We start from the raw sequence: 24,465 nt of genomic DNA, 5'->3' as shown, positions 1-24,465 counted from the left end.
CTTCAAGGTAAGTACCTCTCGTTTAATTTTCATTTTTTGCGGCCGATAAGACAAGAGGGCTCGATGGAGCCAATATGCAAAATATCCGCTCCCAAGGTGTTTCGCTGCTGGCTGGAAAATTTCTTTGCTGGCAATACCTTGCTGTCAGGGGTTCTTTAAAACGGTTACTTGATAGCGTAGTTTTTGTTTAGGAAAAGGAAAAGCGTGTGTGTTTTTTTTCAGCGAACGCAGTCGAGTTTCGCAGTGTTTCCTGGGAAATATGTCAACAGGCGAGCTTGCTGGGCGCGATGACAGATTAGAGAAATGTTTTAACTTTGGCGCGACATGTGACGAATAGGTTTGTTGCGCTACGTCTTTGAACTTTGTTATATGACAGCTGTCAATTGATTTGGAAGCACAGGAAAATTTTCCTCATTCAAAATTCAGATATTTGCTCCGCTCTAACCGTCTCTGGAGAAACCAGAGTTGCGCTTTTTGTATTTGTTCTGTGGGTTCTTCACGTGGTTCTATCGCAGCGCTCGCTTTCCTCATTTTATTTTCTAGGGACAGGTAAGCTTCTTTTCCTTTATTACACATGCTGTATTAGTTTGAATCAATTTTCCTAATTCGAATTCTGATTTCATGATTTATGTCTTTTCTGGTGCCGGCCCTTTCTATCTCCTAGTCAAACGACATTCTTCATTCTACCGTCATTTCGGGAAAGAAGTTTGCATTAAAGGTAGGAATCATCACATCTCGCTAGAAATCTTGAAGTGTAAAGCAAAAAATTAAATAGCCGAGACTTTGCTGTTCTGGGTCTTCAGAAACCATTTGCCTGTGTTAACATGAATATTCTCTGGACGATTGAGTTTTTGAAAGGTCCGGCTGTGTTTGGAGATCTGAAAAACCCCTCTAAGCAGGCGAATACTTTCCTGGTGTGGCAATATTAACCGATCATGCAAATTTGCATCGGTTTTTAAAACAAAGGACAAAGTCATTCCCAGCCAAAAATGTTAAATTCGATTTAGTTGCATGCATGAAAACAGGCGTAAAATTGTTTCGACCTACGGTTAACAAAATTTTCTCTTGATTTTGGTTTCTAGCCACTGTCTAGCTATATGTTTAGCCCTTTTACATCAAACAAACAATCCTTTTTTATCAGAACCTTTCTTATAAACACGTTGAGCCTGAGATTAGCCAGAATTTTAAGAACGTTCCAAGAATATATCCAGCATGACAGTCAGTTAAGAGCGACGGTTTTATAATGCTCATTTTTTGTGTGAGTAGTATAAATAAAGGAAGAATAAATGTATTCTATCAGAAATATTAAACCCAAATACTTATAGACAGTCACCACAGGAAACATTCATGCTCACGTCCGCATTGATTTCTTGAAATTTTATACCACGTAACTGTAAAAAAAACCACATGAACAACGTTTTCAGGTTCAAATCGTAGTAAAAAAAATAAACGAATAAATAAATAAAAACATTCAGCAGCCCCAACAATAAAACGTTCCTTAAAAGAAAAAAAAGAGTGTGCTTGTTTTGGAGCTGGGACTACTGATTATATACCTCGCTTGACAACGGTGAGAACAATGACGGTGATCTTGCCCGGTCTGCGATTTCGTAAAAGGTTCCAATTAAAAACAACGAAGCTTTATAAATGATCTTGTGTTTGCAATCTCGCAAGGAGTTTCAAAACATCAAAATCAATTAAAACTTGTCCATATTTGCATAACATCCATCAGATCTGTTATTGAGTATGTAGCGCAGCATGGTTTTTCCCGTCTACTGGATGCCTCATTGGTCAGCTGGAAGCGGTACAGAAACGTGTACTTTGAACAATCTTTCCACACTGCAAATATTCTGATGCTTTAACGATGGCTAATATACCTACTATCGAACATCGACTTTACGCTATCACTATGTCATACTTCAAGTCAACCACCTGTTCACCTGTGTATGACGTGATCATGTATGTGCCATGACAAGGCAAGCACTTTAAAAAACTCGAAGCTTGATGTTTTTCATTACTTTTGAACAAGGCGGGGATCAACCGGTCTCCGGTTCTAAATGAAAAACAACCCCATTTACTGACTGAATTTTTCTAAAACAGCTATATTGAGTTATTTTTCCCACAAACCTCCTAGGAATAGAAGGACCAATCCCAGCATCTCCCCATATTCCGGAAAACGTCAGTTTTTTAGAATTCAAAGCCTTTGAAAATTGATTTTACTTTTAACACCTGTGACTGACCAATTCTTCTTTTCCTCTCGTATTTGTTGTATTACGCGCCGGCAACACCTCACAAACCTACACGTCCGCGTCTCAAAGACGCGCGTGCTTAAGCTCCCTAATTTCTTCTTTACAGGCCATTTTCGAGTTCATGTCTGCCTTCTCTTCAAAGCGACTTCAACTGTGCCCGGATCGATTAAAAAGGGGTTCGGACAAATATTTTTCTACTGTTTACTCAGCCATCAATTTGCTTTGGCTCATTATACCACTGGCCTTAAGGCCCCGTTTCTGGCATACTGTTCACACTGCCGATTTTCGGAGTCCGGAGCAGATTTTTATTCGAATTGAGTTGGAGCGGAAACACGTTTAGACAGCGTTCTTGATCTGCAAAAAGGGGTCTGGACTCGATTTTTCCGGTTTTGGGATCGCGAAAAGAAAGCGGGTCCGGAGCCATATCATAAAAACATAGAACGGATAGTTTACACGGCAAAGATGTATGGTCCGTACGTACATACTTTTAAGGGGTACGGACCCAGTTTTTTTTCTGTGGTGTCAAGGGACCTTCAGACTCGCTTTGAAGAGGAGGCAGGCATGAACTTTGAAATAGCCTATTAACTGTGCTTTTAAAATTATTCACGTATCCAAATATTGAAGAGACCAATTTCGATATATTAAAATTCAGTTCGAAACAAAGAGCGTAAGGATTTGTATCAGTTTATTCCCGAGGGCTTCGAGATGATGCCTTTCGTTTAGGACTGAATTTAATATATCGAAATTGGGCTATTGGTAAAACCATGGTTTATTGACTGGTTTATTTTAGTCACGTTTCGTTGAACCGATGTAGTTTACATGACAGCTGTTGTTTCATTGCAACGCTAAATTGCTTATTTGTTCTTGTCGCGTTGCTTTTAGCAGGCCGAAATTGAACTGTTGGGGAAAAGCGGGCCGAAATTGAACAGTTTGGGGTAGAAACATAGCACTTCACATTACACTCTAATCAGTTAAATGTCTTATATTGCCTATATAACCTAAATGCCCCACAGTAAGACACATTACGAAGAAACACATTACAATACGAGACCTCAAGCAGAACTGAACCCAGGTCAAACCCACATCAAGAGTTGCTCATGACGACTGAGCTACTGAGACGGGCTGCCAGGTGTTCGAATTTTTACGGTATGTGTCGTATTACCATTGCTATTATTGAATGCTAACCATAGAGCTAACCGAAGCGCTATTCAGGCTAACCGGAGTGCTATTTAGCCTAACCGGAGTGCTAATCAGGCTAATGGAGTGCTTTTTAGGCCTAATCTATGAAACGTTTTGACTGCCGGGCATTTAGTCTATTCAAGACCTTGCCCGGCTGCCCAGCTATTAGACACTTCGTTGTTAAAAACAAATGATGAAGCTTACTTTCTGTCTCTTTTTGTTCTGGAAAATATAGGCTAGGGTAGAATAGGCCCGTATATTTGACCGAAATTTCGTTTTGAAATTAAACCCTTCGAGGCTAGTATCTTCGACGGCTCGCAGAGTCGTCTAAAGATACAATGTCTAAACTTTTTAAAATACACTTAGGTAGGTAAAAGGTGGTTTTAGATATGATTTAATTTTCAATAAGGGAGAACGTTCCTTTCTTGCAAACGAGGTTTCTGAAGATGTATCGTTTTCCGTGTTTCCGCGGGGCTCAGGCGAGCTTTTTATTATTATTTTTTTCTGAAAACGAAAAAAAAAAACCGAACTTTTAAATATGATTTTTAAAAATAGTTCACTACAGGGATGTTTAAGGTTTTTAAAAAAATGTGAAATTTGGATTCTGTTTTTGGATTCTCGTTATTTCTGATCAGTAGCCTTACTACTGACCTTAACTGGTGAGAATTGAATGTCCACCAGGCTCGAACCGATTGTTTTACAGATTTATTGATCTAGGTGATGGGTGGATCGTATTTCAAAACTAATTGCAATTTTGAGACGCCAATACCGTATTGTATTGGCAGTAGTTACCTAACTAGCCGATAATATAATGCAGTATTGGCGTCTGAACATCGCACTGAAATATTTTATACTGAGAAGTTATAGAAGATCATAGAAGTGCGCGCTGGAAGTCAGACAATAACTTTGCCGCCATTTTTGCAATTAACTCTTGGGAAGCTTCATTCGGCTCACTACGGCTATCGTCTTCCATTCATTGTGTATCTCTGGAAGATTTTTACTTTTCAAGGTAATTCTGTCCACTCTACATTGTGCGCTAATTATCGTGGGGAAAGATCTATTATTTTCAGGTGTTGTCGTTATCCCCGTTTGTTTGATTCAGTAAATGTATTGCCTTCATTCAGATGAACTTTGTGCTAAAAAAGTAATAATGCTTCTAGTCGAGAAATGATCATACCTATAAGCTATCAAGCGGGCAAGAGATGGTCAAATGTAGATAATTACTGTGTTTTTGACACTTGGTAGATGCAGCATTAATTTAATCGGAATGAAGAAATGCAACCTCAATACCCTGATTTTAATCTGTTTTTTCTTTAACTGAGACTACTAAATTGAACACTGTCTCTTTTTGTTTTGGTTAAGTGTGGAGTATGATTGGCTCGTAAAGAAAATGGAGAACAAAATTTGAAGGTGTTAATGGAAAATGATCTTTGACGGCAGCACATGAGTTTTATTTGCAGTCGAAAACGAATTTATAACGAAATGAATAGTAATTACTTGTGGCAGCTGTCTTAGCCACTTCCTTGTGTAACGAGATCTCATTTTACTATTCCAACCTTCAACCTGATATAACCGCTCACTGCAAGGTAGGTAAAGTGACTACTAAGACAAGATTGATGCCAGATATTTGACTTTAAAAGAAAGGCGTTATGAGGAAGTGGAAGAAATTATTTTAATTAATTAATTGCGACAGTTTTTACCTAATTTAAGGTAAGGTAGGCGAATAGTCATGGATTATTAGCGAACTTCTCGAACGCAAACTCGGAAAACCGAATATCTGTCACCATTCCTGTCTAACTCGGAGTAATTAATTCAAAACAGTAAAGATTAAACATATTGCTTTATTTCGTTCAATATCACCGTCAGGTCATTTCAATAATTTATTTGTCCGTGTTCAAAACGGATTCCTCGGAAAAAGTAAAATTTGACCTCCAATTTATGACGCCGATCGCTTTTAATTTTGTGATTTAAATCCACTTCTTAAAGCTGATGTCAGAGTATTCAATCAAGTAAAAGTTTCATATGCTTTGAATAGCTGCAAGCTTTAACTTGGACAAACAGACGAATTCACCCTCTTGAGTGCATTATGGGTAATCAGGGTAAGATGGAGGGAAATTCAAAGGTTTATGTGGAAATTCAAAACCATGAAAAATATTCGTTATATGGAATTTTGGTTTTTTTTTAATTTTCCAAAACAGGAGATATGCGCTAAAAGGTGCGATATAATAAAGCTGGAGAGAATGGCTATTGTAGAGATTATTCTGTAATTCCAAAGGCACAAAAATTACAGAAAATGCATGGAGACAAAGAAGCAATATTTAGGAATTCTAAAGAATAGATACCAAGTCCAGTTCATCTCAGTTGTCAACTTAAACTTATTTGTTTGGTTTATAAAGGTGAAAGTCGACAAAGTAGAGTCATATACAATTTTAATTATTTTGCTTTGAATTTCCACCATGTTGCCCTGATTACCCATGATGCACTCAAGTGCGTGAACTTGTCTATTAATTCAAACAATCTAAAAATCAACTCAGTATTGAATTGCTTTTATTTGGTCCAATATCAAGAAATTATTTTATTGCCATTATTAGTTGTTTACAAGAGAAAGACACCTTTCATGTGAACTAAATACTGGAAACATAAGCGAGGGTTATTTGCATCCAAAGATAATTTTAGTGTTAACATCTTCCTTCCATTATGTGTAAACAACCAGTTAAACAATTGTGTCAGGCAGTTAACACGCATAACTGGACCGGTTGTTGTGATCAATAAGTCTCAAATATTTGACAAAACGGCAATAAAACCCATTAAAATCCGGAGGTACCCAAAGTCAAGTGATGTTATTATTAGTCGCTTGAATTAAATTGTCTCAAATCGAAAACTTGTTTTGGTTACGAACTGCAGCCTGAGATTTTCAGTCACTTAAAATCTCTTGAATACACTCATTTTTTTTATAAGAACCTTTTTTTACTTGTAAGAAGGTTCAAGCTGACTAACCAAATTATAAGAACATAATATAAGAATGTACCCAGACAAGAGATTATGAAGGTAAGAGAAGTAATCCCTCATACTGGCCCTATTCCCATCGTAATCCCTCTTAAGTTATTTTTAGATCTCCTGCGAGATCCGGTATTCCCACGAAGGTTAACTGATAGCCAATCACATGTCCTCATTTTTACCAATGTTGACAGCTGAGCGAATTCCCACGCAATGATTCGCGTCGTTCGCGATTTACCATCAAACAAAAATGGCGGAGGATGTTGAGAGGCAATCGTATATATACATTTTGTGGACGAACGTGACTTGTTGACTACAGAGTTAACCGATTACAATGACTTATGTTTTGAAACCTGTATCTTGGGAGGAACGAGTTATGTATCCGACAGGATTTTGTACAGAATGGCAAATGGAAGACTATAGTTGATAAGTACGATCTCTCTGACTTTAATAAACGCATTCTCGGTTTCCGTTGCGGGATTAAAAGATGTTGACTTAATTCTGATACTGTGATAGAGTAGGCAGATAGAGCTCAATAACAGTGCAAACATGAAAGGAGAACTTGAATCAAGCGTCCGATAAAAATTTTTGAACCCGTGTTATCGGATTCAAGTGAATTTGCAAAGCAGCACGTATGTTAAATATAGCTGTCTCCTTAAAAGAGATTTAACACGGTTTCGTATATGGCACAACCTTGAATGTGGTATCATTGAAAACTAGACAATTAAGCAATTTCAGTTATAGATGTTTGAAACCTGTATCTTGAAAGGATCGAGTTTTATAAGCGACAGAATTTTGTAAACATTGGCAATTCGCAGACTACAGTCAACAAGTAATATATCGCTGACTTGGTTAACGCGTTCTTGATTTTCTTCGCGGGATTAAAATATGCATCTTGCATCTTTCAAAATTATTAAACTCGGTTTCGTACATTGGACAGTGTTGAAATTGGTGTCACTGTAAACAACACAGTTAAGCGATTTGAATGATATATCTTTGCATCTTGTATCTTGAAAGTAACGAGTTTTATAGGCGACAGAATTTTGTACACAATGAAATATCGCAGACTACAGTCACATGTAACATATTCCTGACTTGGTCAACGCGTTCTTGATTTTCTTAGCGGACTTAAACTATGGTCACTTAATTCTATGATATTCATAAAGAAGACAGCTAACGCTTTCAAACAGTTCCACACATGACAGGAGAATTTTAATTGACCGTTTTTTAAAGACGTAAGATCGGATTGAAGTCAATTTGCAACGCACGCGTAAAATATAGCTCCCTTTTACAAAATTATTTAACAGGGTTTCCTTCACTAGACAATCGTAAAATTGGTATCAGAGTGAATTATACAGTTAACCGATTTCCATGATATATGATTGCAAACTGTATCTTGACAAGGACGAGTTTTGTAAGCGACAGAATTTTGTAGACGATGAGAAAGTGCGCACTAAAATGAACAAGTAACGCAATGCAACCAAGGTAAACATATCTGCATATGTCAAAATTATTTAACACGGTTTGATAGATTGGAAATTCTTCAAATTGGTATCACTGCAAACTAGGCAGTTAAGCAATTCCAAGGATGTATGTTTGAAACCTGTATCTTTCAGACAATGAATTTTATCAGGCCATGAAACTCAATTTTGAAAACGGAGAGTGGCATCGTACAGAATTTGTTGCACTTTCCCTCCTCCATGAAACTTCCACGTAACGCGCGCGGTAACATTATCCGCGCGAAAATTGTTATCATCTAAAAATAACCTAAGAGGGATTACGAAGGGAATAGGGCCAGTATGAGGGATTACTTCTCTTACCTTTATAATCTCTTGACCCAGGCTGATAGTCAGTTAATGTGAGAACGTCTTCATTTTGGACATTTGTTTCGTTTTTTTGTTTTTGTGAGTAGTATAACGTAACACTGTAGCCTACCAGGACAATTTATCAAATGCTTGAGCCTGGTTTTCACTAGCGACGCAAGCAAAAGCGCAAGCATAAGAGCGCTTATACCACCGTGAAAACGAGGTTGACGCAAGCATAACTTTTTCCTTTTCCTTTTGCGTGCGCTTATGCTTGCATTCGCTTGCGTCGTGTGAAAACGAACTTTACAGCATAAGCACAAGGAAATGTGTTGCGTCTGACCAATTAAAGCACTCGTTCCAGATTCCCTACGTCTAAGCATTTGAACAAAATGGCAGTTGCCGTGGTTGATTTTGATGCTTATGTCGACCTTCGTTTTCAATAGCATAAGCTGCTTATTCTTGTGCTTGCGTCGCTAGTGAAACCAGGTTTTAGGGACGTTTTTTAACAATAACGATGTGATTTTCTTATTGCATGATACAATGAATAAAACTAAGGTTTGTAGTCATGCGAGTTTTGCCGCACTTTGAGCAAGTTACAGGGAATGGATACGAATTTCGATTTGTTCATTACGCTGTTTGCACCAGCCGTGATTGGTCGAAGTAATTACTTTCTTATTTGTTTTACGACCCTCAATGAATGAGTTACCGGTCCCAAGGCCCCTTAGTTTTCCCCTATATTAGCAAAGACTTCTGGGATCGCCAGGGGGCAACAAATCAGTCGATTGCGCTGCTCGAGTTAAAATAAGCGATTAGAAATAATCAATAAGAAGTATTTGTAGTATTCAAGCTCGAGTTAAAATTGGGAGGTTAGAAACGTTTAATAAGAAGTATTTGTAGGATTTCAAGAAATATAAATCGTTTGAGTTTAGAAGTAGTCATAGGTGGTGGCGATCACTATGCAGTGTATGGATGCGACAATGACAGTCGATATTCAGAGCGACAGATAAAACTAGTACTGTCTTGAGGGTTTACTCTCAGCGAACCAACAAAGAAATGGTAGCTTGGGAGAAACAGCTTCAAAGAACAAACTTCAAGGCCAACAAGAGCACTAAAGTTTACTCTAATCATTTTGCCGGTGGATGCCGGTGGATGCCGGTGGATACCATTGTGATACTTGCGAGAAGCCCATTTTGTATATGAAATGCTATCTAGACGAGGGCAATAATGTGAAGTCTAGAGAAAATATCAACAAGGAAAACGAAAGTAACATTCAAAGCCATGTTACGAGCCTTCAGTGAAGCAATGCCGTGATAGCTATCTGGAGAAAGAGTCGGATTAAAGTGCTTCGTCCTCGCGCAATTCCGAGTTAAGTTTACCACTTTCAGTCAAGGATGATTTCACATCGACAATCTTAAATTTATCTTCAGTTGGGTATTGCGTACCATTAGCATTAGATCTGTTTGAAGAAGGGAATAGTTTCTCATTAGTGTTGATTTTCGTTTCAAAAACTGTATGTGACGACATTCGCTTTTCAGTGGTTTCAGTTGAAGATGGTTTCATTTCCGTTTTCATGGTGTCACATTTTCAGAATAACCCTTTACAGGTATGTTATTGATCACAAGTAGCTGATGGTTCGTAGTCAGATATAAGCGTGGGTTGAATTCCAGAAGAATTTAGTGAATCGGTCCTATTGACGCTCGGAAGAGGTTGTTTTTGTTTTTTTCAGGAAGAGTTTGCTGTATCACTACAAGCAGCGGGTTGGTTTGAATCGGTTTTCTGTATACATTGAACATTATTCAGTGTTAATACTCTTTCCCAACTTTGCTTTAACAGGCACCGAAGCATACGATTGTTGCCCTTATTTCGATAACTTGACTTTCCACATACAAAATAGGCTTTTTGCAAGTAACACAACAGTATCCAACGGCGAAATGATTGGAACAAAAAAAAACTTTAGTGGACTTAGTGCTCTTGGTGACCTTGAAGTTTGTTCTTTGAAGCTGTTTCTCTCAGGCTGCCATTTCAAGTCTTAGACTTTGTTGGATCGAGGAGGGTAAAACCTCAAGACACAACTAGTTTGTTCTGCCGCTCTGAATATCGACGGTTATTATCGCATCCATACACTGCGTACCCATAACTTTCTTTAAACTCGTACGATGTACATTTCTAGAGGAGTCGACTGGTTTGTTTGTCCCCTGGCGATCCCAGAAATCTTTGCAAATGTAGGGAAAATAAAGGGGCCTGGGGACGGGCAACTCATTCATTGAAACCGCTCTAAAGGTTAACTTTACCTTAGAGTGGTTATCAGTCACACGCGCCCCTCAACGACATCTTTTTCATACTTCGAAAGTAACATTTAGGTGTACGTCAATCAAATGTTTCCAAGACGAATTCAACTGCCGTTCATCATAGCGAATTCGAAGGGCTGAGGTTCTGACAAAAGGCCTACGCTAGTAACATCAGCTTGCGAATCTTTCTTACGGTGCTTAATTCTCGTTTGATAAAACCAAATTTTTATGTTTCAGTGTTGACAAATAAGTGCCAGTTTAGACTGACGCAAAAAAGCTCATTTTTTTACAAAATGTTTTCGGGAGTGTCTTAGTTGCAGAAGCCTCAGTCGAAATGAACCGCGCTTTAGTTTTAAATTTTGGGTGTCCCACAGGTTTTTCTGCGCTTTTATCTTTAATGGTCTATCGCCTGTGGAGGCCGTGGGTGAAGTCGTGAAGGCAAGAAAAATTTCCTCCTTTTCTTTTGGCAGTGCGATATTCTGACGACAAGCTAATTTGTTGACAACCTTTACCACGCTGCTGCAGTGGCCATCAACGCGTCTCTGCACCTTTTCCTCCCTTCGTCGTATTGCTGAAACTTTCACCTCTCATCTCTACAAAAATTAAAATTTGAATTGTTTCCGGGATTTTCTGAGGTTAAAATATCCTTTAAAACCGACGTTTCGACCAGTTTTACTGGTCTTCTTCAGGTTGTTTAAAAATGTTATCAATATGGCGGACAGTTTTTAGTCATTTAGCTTGGTGACCGGATATGACGTATCGTGATCATTACGCGACGTGTAACTGATATAAAAATGCGCGGGAAATGCAGTCTGAGGTCTGTCAAGTACTTTTACTTTTGCAATAATTCACTGCAGATAATTCTACTACAGTCTTTTTCACGATCAAAGAAGGAGTTTAGGATTAGTTTCCATGTTTCATCATGGTCAAAATTGTTAAGGGGTCTCATTTCGCGATGTTTCTGTCGTAGTGACTCAATTCCTTCGAGAACTTTCAGTCTTTGCTTCAACCCTCTCTCTCTTACTACGATCTCTGCGTTTCCCCACCATTTGATCTACATTTGTTAGTCTGACTTTGTCCATGTGTTCTTTCTTCCTTGTTTGGAAAAGGCTGCCTTTGTAATTACATCCGCAAATGGTTAAGACTTTCAAGTCTTCTCGGATAAGGACTAAAAACCATAGGCCTGTCTCACAACTCTTCAATGTTCACAACCCTGTGGGACGTAGAAGAACCCATACACTATTCGTAAAGAGTAGGGCATGGGGCTCCCGGTGTTGTGGTCAGGGCCGGCAGGTATATTTTGCAGGTTGCAGCTTGAAATTTACCGTGATTGTTACATGAATAGCCAACCTTAGGCGTAATTAGGCCTAAAAACGTTTCTTTAGGCCTCCTTAGGCCGAAAAAACGTTTCTTTAGGCCTAATTAGGCCTAAGGTTAGCTATTCATGTAACAGTCACGGTAAATTTCAACCTGCAACCTGCAAAATATACCTGCCGGGTCAGGGCTCATTTCATTCATACATGTGCTAGGTGAGATCGCTAATGGCCTGATAGCGGCTGCCAGCGGCGCCTGTATATGCTGATGTCCGATCTCATCCATAGATCACTTGCTCGTAAAGCGCATTTGAATATGTCAATAGAAAATGCGCTAAATAAATTCATTACCATTCGGCTTTCAATTGCAATGGCGACGTCAAATTACGCACTACATGAGATTTTTAGTTTTAAAGGTAAGGCTTCCAGGGAAGGCTTCGTAATTTTCAAAACCAGAGCAACAAAGGTCTTTTAAATTAACATTTGCAAGGAGGTATATCCGTCATTCCCGAATTATCTCTTTTTAGTTTATTTTATCACTTTTCCCTTTCATCTATAACTCGCACTTCAAATACTATGATATACATTTATTTCATTCGGCATTCATCTTTGACGCATTTCCCTTCCGAGACAAAACAACCGTTAAGTACTTTTGTTTTTACGACTAGCGAACGAAACGAAATAGGTGCTTTGCATAAATTGCTTGTTGTGTTGTCGCATAACTTACTCATAATAAGTGCAATTAAGTGATCAGCCCTGCACGACACAGAATGTGCCTTTTTAATCCCTTTTTAATCCAAAGTAAACTTAATGCGATTTCCATTCTAGAGAAAGAGGAAAAGTATAGCCGGACATAACTGTGTGTGCGTCATTAGTGCTCGAAGAGTAAGAGAAAATTCATGGTCAATAGTCATGATATTGGCAACCTGCAACATAAGTTGCGGTTTCCATTTCATGTTGTATGCGCTTTAAATCTTGCGAAGAGACTCTTTCGTTAAGAGACCAGAAGACTGACGCGAGCCAAGTTCATATGCCTTAAATACATAGGCATCATACTTTCAAGTTGATGAAACTTATTTGCTAACTAAGGTACGACAGAATTCACTATCTGAACTTTATATTGACCGGATATTTATCTAGTATGGCTATAAAACGTTTTATTGTAATTTACGCAAGTTACGTGAAAACATGGCGACTTCACATGCTTATCTCGTAAGGATATCCCACGGGAATAATTGTTAATTATTGTTTTGTGCAGTGAATAAGCCGTAATCACTCTACGATAAGAAACTTCAGGGGCACCCAACGACAATATGGTTCAAAACCACTAAACATAGCATTCTTAAACGTATTTTAGTATTTAAACGGTAGATATAGGCATATTTTTATCCCCTAAAAATTTTTCATCTGTTCGGATTTCCTAGCTGAAAGTCTAGTAATCCGAAAATTATAGGGATCAAAACTTACCTTTTCGAAAATTTCAGCCAGAAAAAAGGCTCTCGAAAATTCTAGGTGACCTTTTTAGGCTAAAAATCCATTAAAAATGGGCAATTATATCATCTTTTTGATGTTCGAAAATCCTAGGACAGGCAGTCAAGCAAGAAATTTTACAACAAATGTTCCGAAAATTCTTAGATCTCAAATCGTCTTCCGAACAGATATTTTCCGAAAATTGACGTTGGGTGCCCCTGAAACTTTAACTCTTGGCATAACTATTCATGCCGAGAATGATCGGTGAAAACTTTCACGGCGTGAAATTAAGGGTAAAAATTCACGCGGTGAAATTGGGCTTGAAAAGTAATATTGAGCCAATCGAAAGATAAATCAACAATTCATTGCCATTTTATCCTTCCGTTGAATTAAAAACTTTTTATGAAGAGGAGCGACCAACTCATAAATGGGAAACAATTTCTTTAGTATCGTATCATTTGATACTGCTGGTTTTAAACTGATAGCAAATTAAAGTAGAAGGGAATGCCCGAACAACGATCTATCAAAATTTGCATACGACTCATATCAAGAGGAAGTCGTGACAGGTAGTGCAACACTTTTCAAATAGGAGTAGAACTTCCGTCGTATTCGGCGAGGTAAACTGGAAGATTTTCGGAGAATTGCATGTTTATTGATGGTGTGCCTTTTGTATATTATTGATTTCTCTCTTTTAATAGTGTGGAACAAAATAACTTTGAACCTGAACTGTATGTTTATCGATGAAATAAGCATCCGTGCGTGGGTTCGTATTCCGAGCGCGACAGCTGTTTGTGAAAGTGTGTCTTCGTCATGTAGTTCTTAGTCGTGTACTATTTTAGTGCTGTCAAGCTACATGTATTCTTTATAACAATAAGCAAAACAGTAAGCAAGCTAATTAGGCAGACGCGTATATCGGTATACGCGAATACGCGTATATTTAAACGCGAATACGCGTATATTTATACGCCAATACGCGTATGGTTATACGCACAAACGCATATAGATATACGCGTATTGTGCGCATATTTTGGTCAACGTATTTCTGAGCGGTACTCTACCTTGAGTTTGGTATTCAAGGTCAGCTGACTGTTTTCCCACACCCTCTTTCTCAACTTAGATAAAACGGCGGCAGCCTTGGTGATGCGCTGCTTGACGATCTCTGAATCGAGAGACAAATTACTGGACACAGTAGAGCCAAGGTAGGTGAAATGAACGGTGACCTCAAGAACCTCACTTTTAATTCTGATAGTTGGAGGGGCCGGGACACTCTGGTCCATGACGTTAGTTTTGTTAGTGCTAATTTTCAGGCCGATTTCCTCGCAAGCATGGTCCGCGTCGTCAGCAAACAGCATTTCTCTGAGGCGGACAGTCTGGACCTTGGTCTATGCCTTCAGTTGGGACAGACTGAACAGTTTCATGTCACTCCTGGTGTGCAGGTAGACGAGAAGACGCAAGGACACAATCTTTTTTTACACCACTCGTGATCTTGAAGGGCTCAGACGAGGCGCCGTTATAGCTCTCTGTGCCCTGCATGCCGTCATGGACGGAGGCACTGATGTTAAGTAGACTAGGGAAGGGGGGGAGGGGCAGCCGATCTTCTTCAGGATCTTGAACAGGCCACTCCCGCTCACAAGGTCAAAAGCCTTGGTAGGATCGATGAATGCGTTCATCATGCGTTCACGGCATTTCTCTTGCAGTTGTCGAATGGAGAAAATCATATCGACCGTGGATCGCTCCTCTCTAAAGCCAAATTGAGACTCAGGAATAACGGGGCTGGCAGGGACTTGCAGGCGAGACAGTATTACACGTGTAAAAGCCATGGCTACAATAATCAGCAAAAAACTAAGTTCTTCCATGGTCGGCTTGACGCCGAGTTCCTCTAGTACGGGCAGATCCTTGATAGCATCAAGTGCTTTCTGAGAGACTGTGTTTATTCTGGAGTAAGGATCAAGATAGTGGCGCAGCTTTCTTGACTGGCTTGCCTGTTGCTTGCTTGATGCCCGCATACACGTCCCTGATATTTCCGGCGAGAGAGGCTTGCTGGATTCTCTCTGAGAGTTGAAGCCAGCAGTTATTCGTTCAGTGGCGTGCCGTTCGCTGGGCCTTGTTCCGAGTGGCCCCAAGAGTCGGGAGGTTCTCCTTTGATTGGTCACGCTCGCAGTCGACCAGAGCGTTGCGCTTCGCGATGATAGCTGGGTCCAGTCTGTGTTCTTCCGTTCTCTCTTGCCAAAAGTGAGCAACGCAGCACTGTAAATGGTGTTACGAAGAGAGCTCCATCTTTTCTCGGCACTCTGCTCATGGTGGTACATCAGCGATTCTTCAAGACGCTCTGCAACCTCCTGGATCTTGTCTGAGTAGGCAGTCTTGCTGGTGTTGGTACGTAGCTGACCTTTCTGCTTGGAGTGATATATTTTTTTAGGTGTCATGATCAGTTTCACTCTGCAGACAATCAGAGAGTGATCAGTGTTGCAATCGGCGCTGTGATAAGATCTCGTGTTGCAGACGTTGTTGAGTGAGTCACGCCTGGTGATAACCAAGTCCAGCTGGTGCCAATGTTTTGACCTAGGATGTCTCCATGATACCTTATGGCATGCTTTCCTCTGAAAAAAAAAAGGTGTTCGTCACGCACAGGTTAATGTGGTATAACAGCAGAGCTCAAGAAGTCTCTGACCATTGTCCTTCATTTTTCCTATGCCTTGATGCCTTGATCATGACACTTGGTCATGACTCTCGGTCCGCACCCACCCTATCGTTGAAGTCACCCTGGAGGAGAATATGTTCTGACGATGGGACCATGCCTATAACAGTCTACAGGGACTCATACAACTGATCTTTCACTTCGGGTGGAGATTGTAGAGTGGGTGCATAGACACAGACCAGGTGAACCGTGCCTTCTGCCGTTGACAGTTGTAGTGTGAGGATTCTCACTGTGCCATTAGATGGAACCTGGATCATGAAACGTAGCGTGTTCTTCACAGAGAAACCCACTCCATGCTCACTGGCCTCCTCGCTGCCCTTTCCCTGCCAGAAGGAGGAGCAGTTTTCTTCCTTCAGGGATCCACTGTCAGGAGGACACGTCTCCTGCTGGGCTGCGATGTCGACGTTCAGTCTTAGCACTTCGCTGTCTATAATAGCTGTCTTGCGGGCGTCATCAACTGCTTTTAGGTCCTCGGTCAATCCATTTTGCATCTTTCTTACATTCCAACCAGCTATTCGAAGAAGTGGAGTCTTCGTTTCATAGTTACTGTATTTTCCTGGTTAAGGGTTTAACGATCCACTTGTCGAGCTGAGCTTTAAGTTCCAGGCACCCACTGAAGCAGGCGGATCGTGGCGAGTCAGCACCTTACTGGCTGGGGGCTGCCCAGCTTAAGGCGGGCGATAGCTGACCAGTGGGATACGATGATCGAAGACAGCCCGTAGCGTCCAACTCTGCTCTGCTCTGCGAGCGCGGAGTTATAACTTGTAACTGCTGTTTTTCGTGTTGTGCTCTCACCGTGAGGCGAGACCGGAGTGGCGACAGCCTTGACAGGCCATCCATCTAGGACAAGTACAAGCCTGTTATAACAACCAATACGTTGCCTCGCGGGAAGGATAAGACTATGGGAGTAAACCCAGACAGGAAATCCGGTTTAGAGCCCCGAAGATGGTTGGTCGTCAATGCGATTACCATCCGGCAGTTCCTGCAGCCAATCCGGCTCCAAGTGTAATGTGTTGCATTTCCCTGGAACTCGTCGGTGTGACCGAGAGGGGGACCCTGTTATCTGGGTAGCACAAGGTCTATATATACCGTCGCCCAGGCTTGCGCCCTGGAGAGTCGAGCTTCATCTACCCACCAAGTGCATGTTGGCTGGCTCGCCAGGAGCCGGCCTTTGACAGGTCTTGTATTTTGTCCTCACCAGCAAGTTGCTCCTGGGGGAGCCGGTTTAGACGCCGACCACCCGTCCATGCGGCAGGTTGTACTGGGTTACAATGTTACCAATAGCAGGCAATGTCTGACCTGACACGGTAATTTTCCCATTCACGACTTGCACAATCCCATAATACACTTCTATTACCCCCCAACCCCCCCCCCCCCCCCCAAAAAAAAAAAAAAAAAACTTTTGCATAACCATTGTTTGCAATTTCTCCTGGGACATGAAAATGTCCCAAGAGAAGTTGAAAACAATGGCTATGCAGATTTTGGGGGGATAACAGAAATATGTTATAGGATTTGTGTAAGTAGTGAATAGAAAGTCTATAAATCGTATACTGAGCTTAAGGTGCCTGTGGCTTAACTGAAATGGGTCCTCGCCTTGCAGCGAGGCTTCTCCTCAAAGTTCCCGTTTTTTTCCCTCGTGAAAAGGAACTTTATTTAAGTGTCTATTCGTTCTAGCGCTGGAGCACTAATTGGGGACACTATAAACTGAAATTAACAATTAACACAAATCGAGTCAAATGAGAAAATTACGGTGTCAGTTTTAATAGTCTTAAGTCTCAGTTAGGTATGGCTTATAGTAAAGAGATCCAGAAGTTGCTTACCTCTCTAAACGATTTGATCTCCGAACGCGTTGTCTTAAAGACTTCCGCCATGTTGATTTTGAGCCCTCGATAAGTATGGTTGTGGTAGAGACCCTGAACGCGACCACTGAAGAAAAATGCTGGGTTTTCCCAAAAAAAAAAAAAACACCGGGTTTCAAAACAAACTGAGTTTCTTTTCAGAAAGCTGGGTTTCAAAAATTAAAATTGGGTTTTTAAAAAAAGCTGGGTTTTCAAAACAAACTGAGTTTCTTTTAAAAAAAGCTGGGTTTTCAAAAAAAGAAAGGGGGTTTTCCAAAAAAAGCTGCGTCTCAAATACAAAAGTATTGGGTTTCCAAAGGAAAAAAAAATACTTGAGACTGAAAGTATATCATAAAATGACACCAAATAAACAGCTGGGCGTTTCATGACCCTCATGGACCACGGTACTTAAGTTCGTAGTAGTTGTGTATATTTTACAAATCATTGATATAAATTGACAAGCTTTCTTATTAATTCCTTTGATGCTTTGTGTAATCGGAGGAAAATCAACAAATCTTGCATTTAAAGCGATCAAATCAAATGTAATTGTCGCAATCTTACAGAAACAACGCGTGCTGTATACCATGTTGATATCATTTTCTCAGTTTAATACAAAAAAGAATACACCATGTTGAACTATACGAATTTAGCATTTCAAGTGATACAGTCAGATATCATTAGGGTTAGATACCATTAGAGTGCACCATGTTGAAGTATGCAAATTTAGCATTTTAGACGATTCAAGCAGATATCATTGTCTCAATCTAAGAGAAACGAAAAGTCTAAAATGTTGAGCTATACAACTGAGGGCCCCGTGACCATCTATACGATAGAGATTATTTGCAGGAGGTACAAGTCCACTTTGAAATGCTTTCAATATGCACACAGGCAATATGGTGCCACTCAGCATAGGAATCACAGGCTACCCATTCAATCATTTGCTCATCATCTTGGTCATTGTCGTCTTCTGCAAGTGGTGGCTCTTCACTGTTGCATGTATGGCAAACATTTGACATGTCAGCAGTCTGTCGCAAATTGGTTCGACGTTCTCACCGTTTGGCTGCTGCTTTCTTTGTCCCACTCTTGCGATTACATGCCACATCCTCCAAATGCTTCAGCCAGAGAAGAACTTCTTCTGGGGGAAGAAGTGCCTCTTTTGCAATGGCTAGCAGAGCAGAATTGCCAGGGATCCATTTTCATTTCTTCTGAGCTTCTAGAAAAATCTCATATGGTGGTTTAGCCTTTGATTCTTGCCACTGTTTACATAATCCAGAAGACAGTTTAGCTTCATGTGATGCCCAGCACAAAACTCACTGCATTCAGTGCAAGCATCATTTCCAAATGGCCTGGCAGGATCAGGTGTTGGCATACGCAGGAAAGAGATGGATGGGCCACCTGAGAACCATGGTATGTCTTCTGGTTGACTATACTTGCAGACTGGGTGAATGCACTGAGGGTTACAGCAGCATCTAAGCTAGAATAATGGCAGATTTGGTACTAAATGCCCATTCCTCAGCTCCCATATTTCATGAAGGCTGTAGCATTTTGTTCTACAGGCGCTCGTGATCCTAATCAATGGATAGAAAACATTTAATAGAATTCCAACGTTTGATTCTCTAACGAAAAGCGAGTCAATATTATCAACAATCCACACAATCCCCACAAAATAAGGTGTTCCATCAATTTAAATTGAAAATGAGTAGTTTTTGTATAAATGTAAAACAAGTGCTTACCTCTATTAAAAACAGCCGTCTTTAAGGGCTTTAACCGCGATACTTCAATTCCAAGAGGGCCGGCGCACAGACTAACACATTGGACGATGCGACTTGGTCCCATTCCTCCGCGCAAAAATTTGAAGCTTCCACCCTGGGACTTAGATTCTTAGTCAAATTCCCGAGGGTGGGGAGGCAGTGGGCAGTGCCCCACATATGCCCCGGGTTGCCCCCCCCCCCTTCCCCTCGGGCTTAACATTGATCGATGCATTATCATCTCTTTGCGACAGATGTTTATATTTTTGTTGGCATTTTCGTGGATTGCGATGCCATCTGATAAGCGTTAAATTAAGGGACTGTGCAATAATTATCAGGAAGGGGGGGTCCTAAAATGAGCTTCACCAAAGGAAAAATTAGATAGGTCCCCCCTCCAGCAGCGTCAAGATTAGCTCTGACCCCCCCTCACGTTCTCTTAAAATTATGATGTGCCCCCCCCCCCCCCCCTCCCTCTCTAACCCGTACCTGTATTCACCGTACTGCAACCCATTCCACTGCGTCGTCAGGGATGAAGAGCACCTCGAAACTTTGTTCTTCATAATCGTCAATTTCTGAATCGTCTGATTGTTCATTATCTTCTTGGTCTTCGGAACTGCTAGATTGCTGCTCATCCGGGTTTTCTTTACCTTGAGCTTCCCCAGCACCTGGAACACGAGCTACGAGTGCTGCTTTCCCTCCGCTGACGGGTAATCCGTGTTCCTTTAGGTAGAGTTTCAGTTTACTTGCAGACAGCGAGTTAACTTCAACCTCGTCGGACCAATTAATGTCTGCCCGTTTTTTTGGCTTTCATTGTAAGGAATTTTTGGTGCTCTATGAAGTGATTACAGGCATTCACGTCAATCAAAAAGTCGTCGCACAATTTCTGCACCTCTTTGCTGTCGACCCTCCTCCCAGTGGCAAACAATCGCTTAACTTGGATGCTTGGCAGGAGGCTATCGATTTCCTCTCTTGGCACAACAGATGCTGAACAACGTCATTAAATAAAGTCTCAAGTCGGTTTAAACGTTCTGCATCTTGTAGAAGACCTGGATAGGGTGATGGCTAAATATAAAGCGACATTTCCTATTGGTGCCAAATCTAAAGCATCCAAATCAAGAAAAAAGAAGGAACAGAAGAAAAAAAGGGAGAAGAAGAGGATTGCTGCCTCAGAAAGCCGTAGGACCCGAACCTGTATAATTTTTCGGTCTTTGGGAGGTGAACCCATTGATGACAACTATAAAACAGAAGTATGTGGCATTCCTCAGTTAGAAACTGTAGATCTAGAAACCCTCTCGCTGTTTAAATCAAGAACAGACCTGGCATGTCTGCGGGACCTCTTAAATGCCAAATGTTTTATTGGCAAAGCTCACAACGTGGTTTGTGACTTCTTTGCATGAGCGATTGTTTCAATCTATCATATGTTGACATTCTAAATAAGTTAAAGCATGTGTTTATGTTGATGCAATATTTAGACATTATGGATAGTCAAAGGCGTGGCATCTGTCTATTTGGAAAATGTTTATTTATTCATTATCGAATTTGTGAAATTTAATTAAGACCCCCCCTCAACTTACTTGAGAAATCTAATGTAGAGCCCCCCCCCCTCCTTTCCATTATTTTAACTTAAGGCCCCCCCCCTCTGGTTTTAGGGCCCCCCCTCCTGATAATTATTGCACAGTCCCTAAGTCTTTTCCCTCGGAAATCGAATCAAGACGCGGCAGAATCTTGTTTGTCGTCAATACCACACTAGTGATTCCTTTGATCAAAGAAGTTTGCAATTTCTGCATGCGAAGATCTTGTGTTCTGACATTCGTGCTCAGATTGTTCCAGACAAACTGATTTACTTTAACTTTAGTAAGTGCTTCGCAATTTTGAGGAAGCGCTACTCTTTTCATTTTCTCCTGCAGCTTGTCATCGGCCATACCTTTTGTCAACAATGCTCGAGAGCTCATTGTCAATCGCGTCCCCGACCTCATCTGCTTAGAGGTCTTGTTTAATGCTGTCAAGCATAATGCTTTTGGGGTTTTCATCAGAGGCTTTTCTCGTTTGTTCATCGGCGGCCTTTCCCCTTTTCTCAAGCAGAGAATCAATGTTCGGGGGCTCCCGCTCTTTTCCTTGTCCGCCCACTGTTCGGTCTTACTCAGTTCGAGATCTAAATCCTCTATTTCGAGCAGATTGCTCTCAAATTTTTCTAGCATGGTAGAGAAGCAATTCTCAATTGCTTTAGTGAGAAAACCACTCATGGTGGTGAATCCCTTCTCAATTGACGATTGAAGAGATAACAATTGCTCATTAGGACATGTTGTGTCGGAGGCGGGAATCCCAATTTGACGAATTTCATCACCTCGTTCTTTCCTAGCGCTTGAAGTGCCATCTAAACCACGTGTCTCCGTGCCAGTTTTTCCTATTTCTTGCAAGTCGGAGGATTTTTCTTTTTCTTTTTGTCCGTGACTCGGCATTTTCACTGTGATACAAAATTTTCTAAACAGTTCGCAATGAAAGGCAATACCCGCAATGAGTTCGCGTAGGCACAATGCTATCTCATGTGATCTCTCATTGCGGTGACATTCTTTGTCAACAGCAACAAAATGAATAGCAAAGCAAGGGTAATGCAAAAGGCTGTAGGTTCAAATTGATCTACAGAAAATCCGACAATTCTATGAAAAAAATTAATTTCTGCATGTGTTAATTAATACGTAAGTAACGCGAATTGCGTCTGTCCTCACGAAAACATCAATCAAGTTAGAGACCATTTATTTCTTAGTACGTTCAAGTTTGGTAAAAAAAAAGGAGAAGTTCAAGTACACCTAACAAGGTTTCTGCTAATTTTCATTCCCTTTCAGGTGGTTTCTGTTGGACACGAGGGACTCCAGCCATTTGACGAAGAGTGGATCATTACAGAATAAAGGAATATCCTGCGAGTTACAATTTACAAAGATATCAGCAACTTGCCCTCGAAAAACCTCATCATTCTGCCACCAAATGGATCAGAGTACTCTGGGGCCAAATTCTTCAGTGTTAAATAAAACTCAGCCATACCACTCAACTGTTGGTGTTTATGGTATTAACACCGAAGCCATCGCCGAATTTGTTCCCATTGCGTTCATCACTATCGTCGTTAACTCTGTAGTTTTTGTGTTGTTTCTTAAAACAAAAACATTACGCACACCAGCTAACTATATATTGTTTAGCTTTGCAATAAGTGATTTTATGACTGGACTACTGAATATTCCTTTGTATGTGATAGTCGTCCACACTTCAGTTATTTCCTCTAATCAATTGCGCTTTCAATTAGGCTTCCTCGTCACCGTTGTCCACGTGGTTACAGCCATTTTGTCTGCGTATCATATCTTCCTTGCCACACTGGAAATGTACATTTCAGTTACTTGTCCTGTCACGCACCGGCTCGTCAAAAAAGAAAAAGTGAAACTTGGTTTGTTTATTGTTTGGTTTGTGGCAGTCTTCATTGGCTTTCTTCCTTTCGTTTGGATAGACAAAACCATGGACCCTTCAGGAACTAAATATTTTGTGGGCTACCTCATATTTTGTTTAGTGGTAGTATTTGCATTGCCATACAGCTTTATCTTATACGCCTTTGTCACAATTTTTCGCGCTCTTTCCGAGCGCCTCAAAAGAAGGACAGAACGCAGCTCAAATCCTCAAAGAACTGCGGCCCGAGAGAGAAAATGTGCAGCATTATTTGTTACCATGGCAGCATTATTTGCCGTCTGCTGGATCCCATACTTTTTACTCATGCTTCTTGTTGCATTTGACTTTAGGCCACCAGCTTTAAATACTGTCGCTCACGTTGTCATTTTGATTAGATACATAACGTCCGTTACAAATCCACTACTATACAGTTTATTTCGACCAGATTTTAACTTGGCTGCCAAACGGTTGATGAAAAAAAGTAATTTTGTAGGCCATGCGGTATCTATCCATTTGAAGCGGAACAGTAAGATTCCAGATTTAAATGAAGAAAGTCAAGCCGAAAGTGAGGAGCAAGAGTCAGACGAATGATGTAAAAGTTCTGTGTATGGTTCACTAGATCATTATTTATGCCTCTGGCGTTTATTCTCACTCACGAGAATAGGAATGTTGTAGTATGGCCGTTTCATGAACCAAACTTAACGCGTACGGATCAATACAACTTATTCCAAAATGGCCGCCATTTTCGTATTCTTTTGTGTTCTTGCCAATCGGCCCTTTTGGTCTCCCTTTTAAACGTAAAATTCAAAAGAATTTTAACCACTGCAAAAGGGCCAATTAACAATCAAACAAAAAAAGTACTAAAATGGCGGCCATTGTGGAAAAAAGGTGATAATGAAAAAGATATTTTTAAAATGACATTTGGCGTCTGAGAAGGGAACTTCCCCATTTGGGTCGACCCAGATTGGATTGAGCTTCCACTCAAGAATGGCTCGATGTCTGACTCAAGCCTATGGAGAAAGTGTAGAAAAGTTTGGCCAGCACATTACTGATCAAAATGCACTCGTTTGAGCTCGTTTGCTGAAAGCTCGGTTTGCTGAGGCCAAATATCTCTGTGAGATATATTTATGATCAAGAGTCCATTACTAAAGGGTAAGAATCTGATATCATGCTTGTCCTCATCTTCGTGTGGAAATTGTCAAGTTTTGAGGGAAAATAAACAAATTATATACCAAATCGGCTAACTGAAAGTTGCACCCACTTCAAATCTCCCGGGGTCAGGCCAATTTGGCAAATCTTACTCTTGGGTCATGGAATCTTTTTACAATTTTGAGATCTATTTTTATCTCCGATAAAATGTAAAGTAGATTAAATCCCTTATCTTCGAATTTACAAGCGACTCAGGACTGGCACGGGAAGAATCATGTTAAAGTGCCCCTGTGATAAAAAAATCA

The 24,465-nt window shown here is 40.6% G+C and overlaps 1 protein-coding gene across 12 annotated transcripts in view; it reads left to right on the top strand.

Annotated features, from left to right (window-relative positions):
- The first annotated feature begins 444 nt into the window (after positions 1-444).
- Positions 445-24,465, top strand: part of LOC138010365 (histamine H2 receptor-like) — a 24,703-nt gene continuing 682 nt past the window's right edge. The window contains exons 1-4 of one of the 12 annotated variants that reach the window (XM_068857291.1): positions 445-549; positions 665-718; positions 14,416-14,497; positions 22,426-24,465. The exon at positions 22,426-24,465 is cut by the window's right edge and continues 682 nt beyond it. In XM_068857291.1, the coding sequence (XP_068713392.1) occupies positions 14,439-14,497; positions 22,426-23,602 (1,236 nt within the window). In that variant the 5' untranslated portion in view covers positions 445-549; positions 665-718; positions 14,416-14,438 and the 3' untranslated portion in view covers positions 23,603-24,465. Of the gene's footprint in view, positions 550-664; positions 719-2,992; positions 3,393-4,189; positions 4,435-4,955; positions 5,012-12,173; positions 12,245-12,286; positions 12,918-13,875; positions 13,916-14,415; positions 14,498-20,804; positions 20,830-22,425 lie in introns of those variants that run through there. The other 11 variants (XM_068857287.1, XM_068857289.1, XM_068857290.1 and 8 more) reach the window with 11 other exon arrangements.

This window comes from Montipora foliosa, chromosome 7 (genome assembly GCF_036669935.1).
Source record: "Montipora foliosa isolate CH-2021 chromosome 7, ASM3666993v2, whole genome shotgun sequence".
NCBI classification, from domain to species: Eukaryota; Metazoa; Cnidaria; class Anthozoa; order Scleractinia; family Acroporidae; genus Montipora; species Montipora foliosa.
The sequence above is the reverse complement of the archived record's forward strand: the minus strand, read 5'-3'. Positions and strand labels throughout refer to the sequence as shown.